Source organism: Bos indicus, chromosome 24 (assembly GCF_029378745.1).
Source record: "Bos indicus isolate NIAB-ARS_2022 breed Sahiwal x Tharparkar chromosome 24, NIAB-ARS_B.indTharparkar_mat_pri_1.0, whole genome shotgun sequence".
NCBI classification, from domain to species: domain Eukaryota; kingdom Metazoa; phylum Chordata; class Mammalia; order Artiodactyla; family Bovidae; genus Bos; species Bos indicus.
The window spans coordinates 1,356,296-1,372,193 of NC_091783.1; the positions used below are offsets into that span (position 1 = coordinate 1,356,296).

At 41.7% G+C, this 15,898-nt stretch overlaps 1 protein-coding gene across 5 annotated transcripts in view; it reads right to left on the bottom strand.

Moving 5' to 3' along the window:
- Window positions 1-15,898, bottom strand: part of ATP9B (ATPase phospholipid transporting 9B (putative)) — a 151,452-nt gene that overhangs the window by 82,228 nt on the left and 53,326 nt on the right. For all 5 annotated transcript variants that reach the window (XR_011563738.1, XM_019986527.2, XM_070778625.1 and 2 more), the window contains exons 8-9: window positions 13,522-13,616; window positions 3,249-3,329 (exon numbers count right to left, since the gene is read on the bottom strand). Coding sequence is in view for 4 of the 5 variants with exons in the window: in XM_019986527.2 (XP_019842086.2) it covers window positions 3,249-3,329; window positions 13,522-13,616 (176 nt within the window). In the remaining variant the exon portion in view is untranslated. The remainder of the gene's footprint in view (window positions 1-3,248; window positions 3,330-13,521; window positions 13,617-15,898) is intronic.

Below are 15,898 nucleotides of genomic sequence, written 5' to 3' on the forward strand. Positions count from 1 at the left end.
ATAATACCCAAAGTTTCAGCCAGAGCAACTGTACAAGAAATAGAAGGTACAATTTAGAAAGGAAGATGTAAAAGTATCTGTTTGTTGATGTTATGATCGTATATGCAGAAAATCCTAGAGCTTACAAAAAAACTTCTAGTATCAACTCTTGAAAGAGAGGAGGTGGCCTTCCCATAGTAACTATTTCGTACTTAAATTTTTGACTGAACTGAAATGATCAACTTCTGATTCATTCACAGAGATGGTCTTAGAATCTTAACACTGATAAACACTGATGGAGCGCCAGAAAAAGAGCGATACCGTCCTGCCTCCTCCTACACAGTCTACATGGTGCACCCTTTACCTGTAGGCTAGTGCAGGTGCTTTACCATGGCCCAGCCAAGTACGTGTGGACTAGGACATACCCTGCCGATTGCTGATTCACACAGTTACCATTTAAGGCATAAGACAAATATATAAAATTACTCTCCAGTGTGAATTCTGTATTATTTTTACTGCATCTAGCAATTTCCATATTTAGTTTCCCTTCAGACTGTGAGCAACGTAACTATGGCACTGATTTTGATGTTGTGAACTTCTAGCATAGAACAGGCAGTCACATCTGTCCAGTAAGAGAATAATCTAAGATGAGATAAACATGAACCTCCTCCTCTGGTTTCTAATCCTTGTGATGGAACTAATAATGTGGCAGCAGCATGCTGTTACTCTAAGCCACCCATTTCTTTTAGTAACTTCTTAAGACCACCTGCCCACAGCTGGCCATCAAGTCACCACAAAAGTACAAAAGGGGTACAACTGCATTAGCTTCAAACTCTCCCTATGGTGCCCCTGATATGGAAAGTTAAAAACCATTACTGCATGCGTATCTTTGAGTATAGTATTCCCACCGTGTGAAACTCCAAGACAGACAGGGGCATAAGAAAATGTAACACTGTTATAAAGCTTTCTGAACTGCAATTCTATACAATTTAGCTTTAAAATTTAAGTTGGTTCTCCCATTACTTTTCTAGAACTCTTTAATCACGTGAGTGCTTTTGTCAGTTTCTAACACCATTATGTGCTGAAGAATACACAGTGCCTACGAAGTTTGCTTTCAATTCTGTAACAACAATGATGGACTTTAAACATTAAACATTTTTCTAATATCGAGAAAATTACTGTAAACGATAGTTCTTTACCAATCTCATATAGTACAGAAGACAGACTGGGATGATGGGAAAGAAATTATCTCTAAATAACTTTCTCTCTGGGTTTCCTTCCTCTTAATATTATATAGTTTGAAAAGATAAAATTTGCCTTGAGGGGGAGAGTGCAAAATGTTACAATTTCAAGCTGTTTTCTCAATAGTGCACCCTATTTAACAAACAATAGGGATATGCTTTTTAAAAGGAGAGTATTTTGATTGAAAAAGACATGAACAATGGTAAGTGTGCTATGGTTTACAAAGGAAATTACAGTAGAAAATGCAGCATAAAAAGATTAAGTGGGAATGTGATGTTAAAGGACCACAGATGCTGTTAATATTTCAAAACTGGCTACAGTTTTAAACTCCAAAGTACAGAGAGAATAGCTATGTCTTTAACAATAAGCAAAATTAGTGATATCAATAATAATAACATGAATCACTTATATAACACAAAATGCCATATAGCACATAATTTATGTAACCCTGACATTGTTTCAAGGGAATGGATAGTAATCACAGCATGCATGTGTGCCTTAAACTCTGCATGGGCAGTGACATATACAATGTCTATTGCCACAGGACACCTTAATCAATCTCTGATTCTTATTAAATTACACAGGCTGAGTCAAAAGAAACATATTTTCTCCTTTGTATTGACCCATTACACTATAAAAAAGGAATATAAGCAGATACCACTTTTTAAAATGTTCAGTTGTTATTTTGGTAAACTAAGCTCCAGTTACAAAACAAGTTACACTTAACATGGTTTTTTTCTTTCCTTTTTGAAAAATGCACACAAAAGCAAAGATTTTTCCATCTGAAATGATCTAAAACTCATGTTTGAAATAATTATGAGTGAATAATGAGTGAAATAATAATAATGAGTAAAAAAACTTTGCTAGGAACATCAAATGAAGGCAATGAACTGTATTGATAAGAGCCTGCAGTAATTCACACAAGTTAACAAAAAGATGCAATCAGGGTCTGGACTCTGACACTATCGGTGCATCTGGACCTCTTCCCCACTCACAGGAAAATGCAGTCTTCAGAACTCTCCCACATTTATGCTGCGTATATTAGCAACAGGTGATGCTGTCTGCTCTTAACATTGGCCTGGGCACTCTGGAGAGGCTGTGAGGCCATGAATAAACTGCAGCTACTTTTAGGGCAGCACTTGCGGAAATGAAGTCATAGAGTCGTGCCCATCTCCTCCTCCTCAGGTCTACACTCCCACTCTGCTCATTACCCGACACACAATATGCCGTTAGTAAGAAAGAAAGTGAAAGTGAAGTCGCTCAGTTGTGTCTGACTCTTTGCGACCCCATGGACACCAGTCTCCTCCGTCCATGGGGTTTTCTAGGCAAGATTACTGGAGTGAGTTGCCATTTCATGCTTCCTCAAATGATGACAACTGTTCACCAACCCTTGTATGTGACCAAGAGTGAGACAAAGATGGTTGTACTACCAGAAATCTTTAAAAATAATTGCAGGAAGTAAAAATAAACTACAATTGTAAATATTAAAATCCCTTAAGTATTATAAATCATTTGTAGCATCAGTATAAGGTGCTAAATCCAAAAGTTACCAAATCCTAACAATAATTGAGGGAAGAAGGGACTTTAAGCTACACCAAAACACCAGTGAAAAGAATGCAGAATGAAATACATGTATGTACATAAGAAAATGGATGTGGACTTACACACACACACATCCATCCAACCAGTCAGTAAAAATTAAGAAATGATGTGGATATCATCCTGTCCAAAATAAAAACTGGAATAGCTGAATTACTTCATTTTACTGACTCATAATATTTTAAGGGAGAAGGATCTTATTAAGAGTAAATATGCTAAAAACAGAAAAACTGTACTTAATGTATCTCAAAGAAATATTTGACATAGGAAAATTTAAGAAGCTGAAACATTCTCCAGGTCTTCACTTTTTAGTTCAGAGCTTGTTTGAATTGATTCTTGATTTAATTACACTTTCAAAATAAAGGTTTGCTGTAATGTTTTTAACGTACACAATGAATATACTTGCATTTAACAAAGATTTAACTTACCCTCGTAAATGTGCCTTCAAAACTATGAATATCCAGTTGTGGCTTCTGAGCATAAACATAAGCATTGATAGAAAAAAGGTCCTGGAATACAGAATATCTGAATTAATTACATGATAATTAAACAGAATTACTTGGAAAGTTCTCAATTACCAACTAATATTTTTCATATATCATTTACCAAAAGAGGTGATTTTCTTATATGTTGTGTGCCAGTACTATGAATTGTGATGCAAGAGAACCCAAAGAAACCACTTTGAAGCTCAAGAGCTGTGGGGATCTCTTGCCTTTAAAGGACGACTGCTATACCTCACAGCAGGCTGTGTCAGAAGCAGTCGGGAGTACCTGGCGCTAACCCCACGGACCATGAGCTTGACTGTGAGCCTGACCCACTTCCCAAGACTCCTCCTGTACACACACCTCCTGCAGCAGTCTAATCACTGAAGCCACTGTCCCCAAAGGGGATGACCTGTCCTGGACCGTGCCTGAGATAAATGGGCAGGATGGAAGGGCTGGAGCTATGGAACGCTATCTGAAAAGTCTGAAGATTCAGAGTGCCTCCTGACCAGTTCCTGAACACGACTTGTCTTCCTGCGAAGCCACCCCATGCCTGTTCTCTGTGCTCACTACTCTGGGCCCTTTCATGGTAGCGACCAAGGCAATGAGGCGCACATGCTGAGCCCTGGGGGTCCTCTGAGAAAAGCATCAAAACTGGCGGGATCCGGAGGATCCCTCAACACAGTCTGCCATTTTTGTAAGTTTTGCTTTTATTTTCTATTTTGTTTTGCCTCATGGCTGCTAACACTCAGAAAACCACAGATTTCCAGGCGTGAAGAACAAAGGTCAGATCATAGATGCTGAAGCTCCACAGAGGAGGTGAAGCCCCAGAGGGCAGGTCCAGGAGGCTGGGCGCCGCGAGCCTCACGCTCTCGGCCTGAGTCCCGAGCCCCTCGTGCAGGCAGGTTCCAGCTCAGCCAGAAGAAAGGAGCAAAAGACCCCCATGGCTCTCCACTGCAGGGAAGACGAGGTGAGGGTCCGATTTCAGTCCAGTCAACACCAGTTCAAACCAAACCAAACAAGAAACTCAATACTCTTCAGAACATTATAGAATCCAGAGTCTCTACAAGGTATCAGTATGTTGAAGATACAATCCTAATGTCCAGACACAGGAAGAAATGAGAATACAAGATCCATATTCAAGGAGAATCTAATCAATGAAGACTAATTCTGACATGACCAGACATCAGAATGAGACCAGATGAGAATTTCATAGCAGTTAACTGCTGCTGCTGCTGCTAAGTCGCTTCAGTCGTATCCGACTCTGTGCGACCCCATAGATGGCAGCCCACCAGGCTCTCTGTCCCTGGGATTCTCCAGGCAAGAACACTGGAGTGGGTTGCCATTTCCTTCTCCAATGCATGAAAGTGAAAAGTGAAAGTGAAGTCGCTCAGTCGTGTCTGACTCCTAGCGACCCCATGGACTGCAGCCTACCAGGCCCCTCCGTCCATGGGATTTTCCAGGCAAGAGTACTGGCGTGGGTTGCCATTGCCTTCTCCGATAGCAGTTATTAGGACATTTCAAATCTTTAAAGGAAAACATTCTCTTAAAGAATAAACAAATAGGAAACCACAGGAGAAAAAGAAAACATGTTACAAAAAAGGACCAACTGGAAATTCTAGAATTGAAAAAAAACACAGTTGAAATAAATTCACTCATTAGATAGGCTTAACGGAGAACAGAGTCGGTGAACCTGAAGACAGGTCAAGAGATGGCGACTCTGAAGAACGCACAGGGGTGAGACTGCGACAGCGAGTGCGGATGCAGCGTCCCTGAGCACAGCAGGTGAGGGCCTGGAAGAGTGCACAGCAGAAAGAGCAGGAAAAGCTTTCTGAGAATCAAGAGGCCAAAACCATGCCAGACTGGCTGACAGCCACATGTGTGCAGACTGAGGAGGCTCAGCAAACCCCCAACCAGGGGAGTAAAACCTGGCACAAAGTCACAGCTAAAGAAGAAACCAAATATAAAGAAAAATCTCAAAAATACCTAGAGAAAAATGACACAGTCTATACAGGGAAAAAACCTATCAAAATAATGACTGATTTTTCATCACAAATAATGAAAGCAGAACATAATGGAACAAAATACTTAGAGTACTGTGGCGGGCGGGGGAACTGGTCAACTCTGAATTCAATATTCAGCAAAAATCTCCTTCACGAAACAGGTGAAACTACAATATTTTGAGATAAAAGAAAATATGAATTCACTGCTAGCAGACATAAACTACAAGAAATGCTAACAGAAGTTCTCTAGGTTGACAGGAAACAATATTCAGTAGAAACTCAGGTCTTTAGGAATGAATGGTGAGGAACAAAAATGATTAATACAGAAGAAAAATAAAAATCTTGGCTTTTAACTTTATTTCTTTAAAATACAGATAAAATATCAGAATAGTTTATGGTATATGTAGACACACTACATATAGAACATCTACAAATACATACAGAAGTTATGTGCACACAAAAACTGTGCAGTGTGCTTTAGCATCAAAAATGAGTGTGATAAATGGATCTGTATAATTACAAGGTTCTTAATTTAATGTGGAAATGATACAACTTTAACTTTCCACAATCATTTTTAGTTAAATGCATACTTCAGTCTTTTTGTTGTTGCTGTTCAGTCGCTAAGTCATGTCTGATTCTTGTGACCCCATGAACTACAGCACACCAGGCTTCCCTGTTGTTCACTATCTCCTGGAGTCTGCTCAAATTCAAGTCCACTGAGTTGGTGATGCCATCCAACCATCTCATCCTCTGTTGTTCCCTTCTCCTCCTGCCCTCAATCTTTCCCAGCAAGTCTGAGGAAGTTTGAGGATCACTCATCATTCAAGGGGCTTCCCAGGTGGCTCAGTGATAAAGAATCTGGCTGTCAATGCAGGAGACACAGAAGATGTGGGTTCGATCCTTGGGATGGAAAGGTCTCCTGGAGTAGGAAATGGCAACCCATTCCATTATTCTTGCCTGGAAAATTTCATGGACAGAAGAGCCTGGAGGGTTTCAGTCTGTGGGGTTGCAAAGAGTTGGACACGACTGAGTAACTGAGCATGTCTATCATTTAAAAATTTAAGCACTACGCTGTCACGGTAATTTTTAAAAAGTGACATTTTCATATAAGAGAATATCTTTAGATACATGGAAATAAAGAACTGCCTAGCAACAGCCCCCATATTTCTGAATGCACAAGAACACTGAGAGGAGTGCATTTCATCTAGTATATTAGACATCAAATGACTGAATAATGGCACAATAATGAGAATGTCATTCGAAGCTTTTCATGATAATTTAAAAATCATTCTGAAGTTTTCAATAATGTAGGAAAGCCTCTGCTATTAGGTCAAGGGCAACATTTGTTCGCATTACTTAAAGGTCATTAAAATACATCCTTAATCATAACATGTGGTTCATTACAAATAAAATTGCCTTTCGTTCAATAAAACTAATTAAATGTAAATGGTATTGTTTACTGCTATATGGATCTTTTGAAATAAATCAGCGAGTCATGATTTATTGAAAATTGCTGTGACCTCATTGTTGTTAATAAATTTGCCTGATCACAGAAGCCGGGAACGTGCTTCCCACATGTTTCTGAGCCCTGCCTGCACGGCGGTGAGAAGCCAGACCTGCCATCACAGGGTGGGATCAGCCGACAACACCGCTCTGACTCAGCTTCAATTCTTTGATCACATTAGGTGCTCTGGACACAATAGGAAGCCTGTTCCTCAGTTTTTCAGGAAGGGCTCTAACACAGGTTCACCCATTCCTGGTGGCACCACGGACACAACGCTCCACTGTCGATGCGACAAACAGCAAATGACACTGCACACTCCCTGGGTCTTTTACATCAGACACAGAAAAGTCAAATGAGTGACAGTTATGGGCAGTGTAAGCTATCAGATGAAAAGCCAAACTGCTTTGCCTATGTCCAAAATGAAATTAGAGCTTTCCTTCCTATGAAAAAAAGTCTATATCTAATATGCCAAATTATATGAAGTTACAAATGTAAATTGATGGTTGAATCACGAATTCAGCTAAATTTATCAAAACTTAAAACATTTCATTTTCCAGTTACCTCACCCAAACGCTTAACATACTATCAAAGTGTATCAACCATAAAATTTTAAAAGTAGCACTGTATGAACTGTCTACTCTAGCTTTCTAAGTATTTTGTAATTCATACATCTGTCACTAATAAAAATGAAGAAAATATAATACTGAATGTGATAGAAAGTACTTCCTGTGATCACAGCCAAGGGAATATTCAAAAATACAGGCAACACGGTGGGATTCTAAACATTTTCTTAGGACATAACTTACAAGCAATAAATTATACATGCTTACAGTGTACAATGTTCTGCATCTTAATACAAATACACACCTGTGACACCAACAGGATCAACGCATGGACATTTCTACCAGCACTCTGCAGGCCCCTCTGCACACAGCCTCTGTCATGGCTGACCCATGCTCCTGGAATCTATGTAACACATAGAGCCTTGCTTGTTTGGCTTTTCTTTCAGAAAAATTCTGATACAGTGCCTTAACACTGTACTTCTTTTTTAACACTCTAGCAAATTAACTCTACTACCAATGTTCTGCTGCAACTGCTTCCAGGTGTCAAGCACTCAAGCACCTCCCAGCTCCTGGAAAGGCAATGCAGAGGCAAACACTCTGGGGTGGGCCCCCCCCCCCCACCAAGCGTAACAGCAAACAGACATCCTCCAGTCACTGGGGCATGTGGCATCTCCCCTCTGCAACTCTGGGGAGACTACTTGAGAATGTGTGCTGGGAACGGAAGGCAGGACACAGAGGAGGGAAAGGGTGCCTGAGAAGCAGCAGCGGGAAGCCTCCAGGGCTCAGCGGACAGGCTGAGGCCAACGGGCTACCCTGTTAACAAGAAGTGAGAACTGAAAGCTGGGCGTCTTCAGTGACAACGCAACAGCACAGCCTTCTCTCGGGCAACACCTAAGAAAAGGAAGAGCAAAGCCAACAGAAACGCTGGGGGTCTAAGTGAGGCTGCAGAGAGTGGAGAGGAGGATTGCGCAGAGAAGACTCCGGCCCAGCTGCAGGCTGCCGTGAAAAGAACCTACTCGACCTCACTCAGAAAACCATCTTTCAGCCACAGAGATTCAGCAACAGGACTGAACCTCCTTCCCTATGGTCTATGTGCAGGGAATATTTAATAATTACAAGACAATAAATGCTAATGACCAGCCTCTCACTTTGAGACTACCGCTGACAAACACTGACAGTGGTTAAAATGATAAACAAACACGGGTGGAAGAACAGCCTTCTGGGCACAACACAAAATCCACATTCAAAAAAAGAAAATGTATAAATATTCACCGACACAGAATTTAAAACATTTACACATTAATATGGCAAAAGATTGGAGAAGGCAATGGCAACCCACTCTAGTACTCTTGCCTGGAAAATCCCATGGATGGAGGAGCCTGGTGGGCTGCAGTCCATGGGGTCGCGACTGAGCGACTTCCCTTTCATTTTTCCCTTTCACGCATTGGAGAAGGAAATGGCAACCCACTCCAGTGTTCTTGCCTGGAGAATCCCAGGGACAGAGAGCCTGGTGGGCTGCCGTCTATGGGGTTGCACAGAGTCGGACGCAACTGAAGCGACTTAGCAGCAGCAGCAGCAGCATGGCAAAAGATATAAAGTGTAAAGTCAGGAAACAGTCTGGGAGAACAGATGTGCAAAGGTCTGGAGAAGTCTGCACACTCAGACACCGAAGTTGAGGCTTTAAAACAGAACCTCCCAGGGCAAGCTTAAAATTGTGCTAAAATAGTGAGCAAGTCAGCAAACAGTACGGCTGCAATTGGCCAGCAGTTGTTTTTGATTTCCTACTCAGAGTTCAAATGCTAGACGGACTAGGGGGTTCATGTGTAAAGCATAATTATTTTTAAAGTAACCATTTATAACCATAGAGTGGGACAGTCCAAGCATAAAGACAAGGCAGTGACTTTTTTTTAAAGTAACCATTTATAACCAAGATTGCCGGGAGAAATATCAATAACCTCAGATATGCAGATGACACCACCCTTATGGCAGAAAGTGAAGAGGAACTAAAAAGCCTCTTGATGAAAGTGAAAGTGGAGAGTGAAAAAGTTGGCTTAAAGCTCAACATTCAGAAAATGAAGATCATGGCATCCGGTCCCATCACTTCATGGGAAATAGATGGGGAAACAGTGGAAACAGTGTCAGACTTTATTTTTCTGGGCTCCAAAATCACTACAGATGGTGACTGCAGCCATGAAATTAAAAGATGCTTACTCCTTGGAAGGAAAATTATGACCAACCTAGATAGCATATTCAAAAGCAGAGACATTACTTTGTCAACAAAGGTCCATCTAGTCAAGGCTATGGTTTTTCCTGTGGTCATGTATGGATGTGAGAGTTGGACTGTGAAGAAGGCTGAGTGCCGAAGAATTGATGCTTTTGAACTGTGGTGTTGGAGAAGACTCTTGAGAGTCCCTTGGACTGCAAGGAGATCCAACCAGTCCATTCTGAAGGAGATCAGCCCTGGGATTTCTTTGGAAGGAATGATGCTAAAGCTGAAACTCCAGTACTTTGGCCACCTCACGCAAAGAGTTGACTCATTGGAAAAGACTCTGATGCTGGGAGGGATTGGGGGCAGGAGGAGAAGGGGACGACAGAGGATGAGATGGCTGGATGGCATCACTGACTCGATGGACGTGAGTCTGAGTGAACTCTGGGAGTTGGTGATGGACAGGGAGGCCTGGCGTGCTGCGATTCATGGGGTCACAAAGAATCGGACGTGACTGAGTGACTGATCTGATCTGATCTTTATAACCATGGAGTGGAAACAGTCTAAGCAAGAAATAAAGGCAGTGATTATTTATTTTTAAAAATATTTTTATTGAAATATATGACATCTAACATTGTGTAAATTTAAGATGTACAAGTCAGTTTGAAAGTCACTGTAATGATAATTAGCACTTCTATCACATTATATAAATAATCATTCTAGAGACTACTTTAAAACTGCTGTTAGGTCACCTTATTTAAGGACAGGAAGCTTTTATATGGACAAAAGAAACTATAAACAAAAATATTTAAAACAGATTAAAACAGTGAAGAATGATAAATGATTAGCCAACTAGATATAAAAACCTCTTTAAAAACATACAACAGGAAAATGGGTAGACAACATGAACAGACACTTACAAAAAAATAAAATAAGTCTACTTTCTTAGGTAAGAAATCTTCAACCTCACAGAAAGATTAAAAGCATATTTAAATGGGATGCCACTCTCGCAGTCATCAGACTGAAGAGGCTGACGGGTCCACTGACTAACGTACAGGAGATGAGCAGGGCTGTCACTGTCGTCTTCTAGAGCATTCTGGCCAAAGGATCAAACCGCTGCGCTATGCCTACTTCTGCACTCTATTATTATCTATAAAATATCAAAACATTAACTTTCACATTCACCAATGCCAGGCTAGTCCCAGAGGTTATAATTTGCCAAATACCATGTAGCTAAAAAACTCCTTCAGAGACATGTATTTTCTAACATAAAAGGATAACCCCCAAACATACTGCTGAACGCCTATCCTAACAGGAAAAATGTGCACAGCTTCACTCACGTGTTTGTGAAGGAAGCTGTGTGGTTGAGAACAAGGGTATGAAGTGCCTTCCAGGACAGAGGAGACATGGCCGGGGTGTGCCCCGTCCTCCTGGCAGGTATGTTCCTGAAGTAAGCAAACCCTCCAATAGCAGAGGCCCATTGCTCTGGACTTGTTAAAACTTTATGCTTGATGGACCACCTTTTAATTTTAATTTTAAATATCATGGAGCTCAGTTAGCCCATAAGACACATATTTCTCACTAAGAATTAATCAAACTTCTACAAGCTGTGTCATTGCAACTGGTGTGAGATTTGCCCTCCCACTGCAAGATGAACAAATCATGTGAGTCAGCTGTTTCAGACACAGGACACAAGGTACCTGGTAGAGTCGCAGGACTGGGACCCTCGGGAGACGAGAACGCAGCTGCGAGCCCCAGGGAGGCCAGCCTCCTGCCCAGGGCAGGTGCCGCGCCTGGGGCCAGGCTGCAGAGCGGCGGGTAGAGCCCAGGGACCTGCGGGAGCTGGCAGGCGCCGGCACAGAGGGAGGGGGAGGGAAGGACAGGCCACAGCAGGTCTGATGAGTCTGCTCCCGCCTTGGACTGAGGAGGACAAGGGAAGTGATGGCTGGCGCAGTGTGACCAGAAGCATCCTGCCCAGACCCAGGGATGACACAGAGTTGGGGAGAGACACAGTCTGAGCAGCTGGAGTTAGAGGTACCTCAGAAGAGCCTGAGATGCCCACAGTTACCCCAGGAGGAGCAGGCCCTGGGGTGGGGTTACATTAGCATCACGATAAAGGGGACTCCAGGCCTCCCCAACAAAGCTTAAGAACAAGTCTTGGAAAGGTCAAGTTTATCCACAAGTTATGGAACTAAGACAATGAAGATCAGTAGGTTGCGAAGTAAGAGAAAAACATAGTTATTTACATTATTCAGCACCCAATTAAAAGTTATCAGCTATGCAAGGAAGCAGGAAAGTGTGACCTGTAACAAGGAGAAAAATTCTTTAAAAAGAAACATACTCAGAAATAACAGAGACAACGGAATTAACAAACAAAAAATATGTATCACAAACTGCTGAAAGAGTTAAATGAAACTGTGAACACATTAGGAGAGAAGAGGACTTAAATAATAACAAAAAGTGGTGACCACATGGAACCTGGTTCCAGAGATTAAAAATACAGTATTTGGAATAAAATAATTTGTTGCTGCTGCTGCTACTGCTGCTGCTGCTAAGTCGCTTCAATCATGTCCGACTCTGTTCGAACTCATAGACGGCAGCCCACCAGGTTCCTCCCATCCCTGGGATTCTCCAGGCAAGAACACTGGAGTGGGGTGCCGTTTCCTTCTTCAAGGTCTTTAACAGAAAACTAGACATTGGTGAATTTAAAAACCGACCAACATGGGACTTCCCTGGGAAGTGAGAAGCTCGACATGGGCAGGAATGTCAAGTCTAACACTTGTCACCCGTGTCCCAGGGAGAGGAGTCTGGGCAGAAAGGAGGACGGAAAGAGAAGAAAACCATGAGCCCACAGACCCAAGAAACCCAACAAACTCTAAAGAAGGAAGGAATTTCAACGCAGGCACTACCGAAAGTATAGCTGACGGAAAGCACCTGAAGAATCAAAATACTGCCAAGGCTGACATATGTCACACAGATTTAGTTTCCCCAAAGTGCAATACATACAAGAATGAGGAAGTCCCCGGTGATTCACAGAATTAACTGTGAACCATGAGCCGTCCCTACTTCCATCAAAGCCAGCCCATCTCAGGACAGTGAGCAAATCCAGAGGATTCAACCCCCTTCCCTGCAACAACTGCTTGGCTTCAAGGTCATTCTTAAGACAATCTCAGTCTTTCTTTACTCTCCAATGAATATCAACAAATCATGTTAAGATAAAGCTGTTCTCATTCAAATAAACAGCACATACAATACCCAACACCACCAAAAGGCCACAATTGTGATTTTGCTTAAAGAAAAAGAAAAAAAGATGTGTAGCAGTTTCGGAGATTCTGAGCACATGTGAGATGGACTTTCAGAGACCACGGAACACGCTGAAATCCACAAGCATGGTGTCCTCTATCCTGTCCATCTCCAGGCAGCAGAGGCCCAGCCAGAAGTCTGCAGGTGTCTTTCTCCTCCTCAGGAGCTGACAGACACAGGGACACTGTACCTCCTCCTCCCCAGGGAAGACTCTCCACTCTCAGAGGGAAAAGCTGAAGTGGATGGGCTGAGTTCAGGGCTGGGGATGCCCCCCCTGAATTATCCCAAAGCAGCACCTTAATAGCCTTCTGGGAGTCAGTCAGTTACCAAAAACGGACTCATCTAACCCCCACCAGGAGTCTCGATTTCAAAGATTACTCAAATGAGAGGATTAAAAATAGAAATAACAAGGAAAGGGAAAGAAAAGAAGGAAAACCTGAGCCAAGCTCAGAACATTCAAAACCACACCTCAAACAGGGTATGTGCTAAGATATCACAGAAATTATGTGGGCATAATTTTCGATGAATTTAGTAGTGAAATTATTCTTTACATTATCAATGCATTAATCAAGTTAGCTGGTACGTAAGTGCACAGAAATGACCATACAGTAACTGATGGAGTAACGACAACAACGCTCACCCCCAGAGCGGGCAGCCTCTGTGTGCAGCTCACCGCCACTTTCAGCTTCCAGTCAGTTTCACCATCGAGTTGATCAGTTCGAATAAAACACGAACCTTGGAATAAGAGAAGAAAAACTCCTGAGTTATGGGTACCTTAAAGCCACAATTCATCGTACAGTGGTGATATACAAATGATGTATCTAGAGATTCCCATGAACAAAAATCCTTAGAAGTCTACTTATTTGACTCACAAAATGAGTTTGCTGAAAAGACAGAGCGCGTTAACTGTTTAAGTGATTACCTCCTGTTTGGTGTTCTTGACTATTAAGGTTTACTATTAATTAGTACTTTATTTTAGAAAGTTATAGAGGTGGCAAATAAGCACATGAAAAGATGCTCCACATCACAAAAGGGAAACGAAAGGGAATACAACAAGGAGACGCCACTCAACACCTATGAGAATGGCCAGACTCTAGAACACCGACAGCGCCAAACGCTGGGGACTCAGAGCAATGTGAACTCTCTTTCATTGCTGCTGGGAATGCAAATGGTGCAGCCACTTTGGAAGACGGTTTGGTGTTTTTTACAAAGCTAAACATAATTTTACCATACAATCCAGCAACTGCACTCCCTGACACTTATCCAAAAGAGCTGAGGAACTTATGTTCCATGATATCCTGCATGTAGATTTTATACCAGCTTTATTCACAACTGCCAAAACTTGGAAACAACCAAGACGTCCTTGGGTGAGTGAATGGATCACTGTGGTAAATGTGGATAATGGAGAATAATTCAGCAATACAATGAAATGAGCTATCAAGTCATGAAAAGATATGGAGGAACTTTAAACGTTTATTTCTCAGTGAAAGAAACCAATCTCAAAAGGCTGCATACTATGTGATTCCAATTACATGACATTCTGGAAAAGAAAAAACTACGGAAACACTGAAAAGATCAGTGGTTGCCCAGGATGGAGTGGGGGTAGAGGCAAACAGGCAGATCACAGAAGATTTTAGGTCGGAGAAAATACTCTTTATGATACTATATACAACGATGGATGGGCGTCATTACACATTTGCCAAAACCCACAGAACGTACTACACCAAGAGAGAATCTCAATGCGAATGATGGAAGCTTGGTGACAGTGATGTGCCAGTGTGAGTCTGTCAATTGTAACAAATGGCCCGTCTGGTGGGGACGCTGATAATGAGGGAAGCTACCCGTGTGTGAGGGCAGGGAATATACTGCAAACCTCTGCACCCCCTTCTCACTGTTCTGTGAACCTAAGAACAAAGTACAACATTTTTAAAAACCTTTAAGAAACATATTCAGATTATTATAGAAAATGTAAACCAAAAATGTTACACATACATTTGTTCTCTGCAGGATAGGAAAACTGCAAATAACTGAAACTGCACTATAGTAACCTACATCTAAATTTATATTGTAACACCTGCAAAAATGGAGATTACTTTTCATTGTACTTTTTTCATATTTATATTTCTGAGCTCCCCTTCCCCTGTCTAGCAGTGTTTGCTCCTATCCATCAATTTTATGTAGAATTATACTATTGACCAGCACAGTTCAGCACAGTGCAGCTCTGTTGAACGGCTCACTGCATACATGCTCCTTTAACAGAGCTCAAGCTATGACAACTATTGGCTGACTACATGTCCTCTCCACTTCAGTAGCTAATTTCATCAATAAGTTATCTCATGGCCTTTTCCCTTTTATCCAGAGGAAGAGACTGCCGTATGCCAGGTCAGCTTTCAATAGTGATCACTACAGCAAAACAGAAGCATTAAATTAAAGGTTTGCATGCTATCTAGAAATAAATACCTCCTAACATCTTTTAAAAAATAAATGAAGACCTAATGAAGATTTTATAGGAAATGTCTAGAAATGTTCACTAAGAACTTAGGAAAGAAAGGCAGCACTGTCAACTTCTGAATTAACTCATGTGGCTTGGCCTTGCTTCACATTATTACAGGTTGATACACCACACTGGTCTTAGGTGTGTACCCAACATCCACTGAACACCACCATACTGAAAGCATTATTCCAGGGACTACAGTTCCTACTGACCTTATTAATAATTAGATAAACAACCAAATAAAATTAAAGAAAAAAAAATGTGCTGGGAGAATCAGAGTATGCATGCCACTGGCCATACAAGTAGCCCAGCCATAAAGTTCTAAAATGAAACTTAGTCTTTTGGAGCAGGCTTTTTAGAGCCCTATACCAGAAATGGGGTGGAGGACTTCTGTGAGAGGCCCTAAGGGAGGAGGATTCAGCTGGAAAATGACTATGATATACACTTAAGGAAAAGAAGACCCACAGTAACACATATCAAGTGTTCACGTCTTCTGGGCACGGGGGTTCTCTGGTCGCCTAGT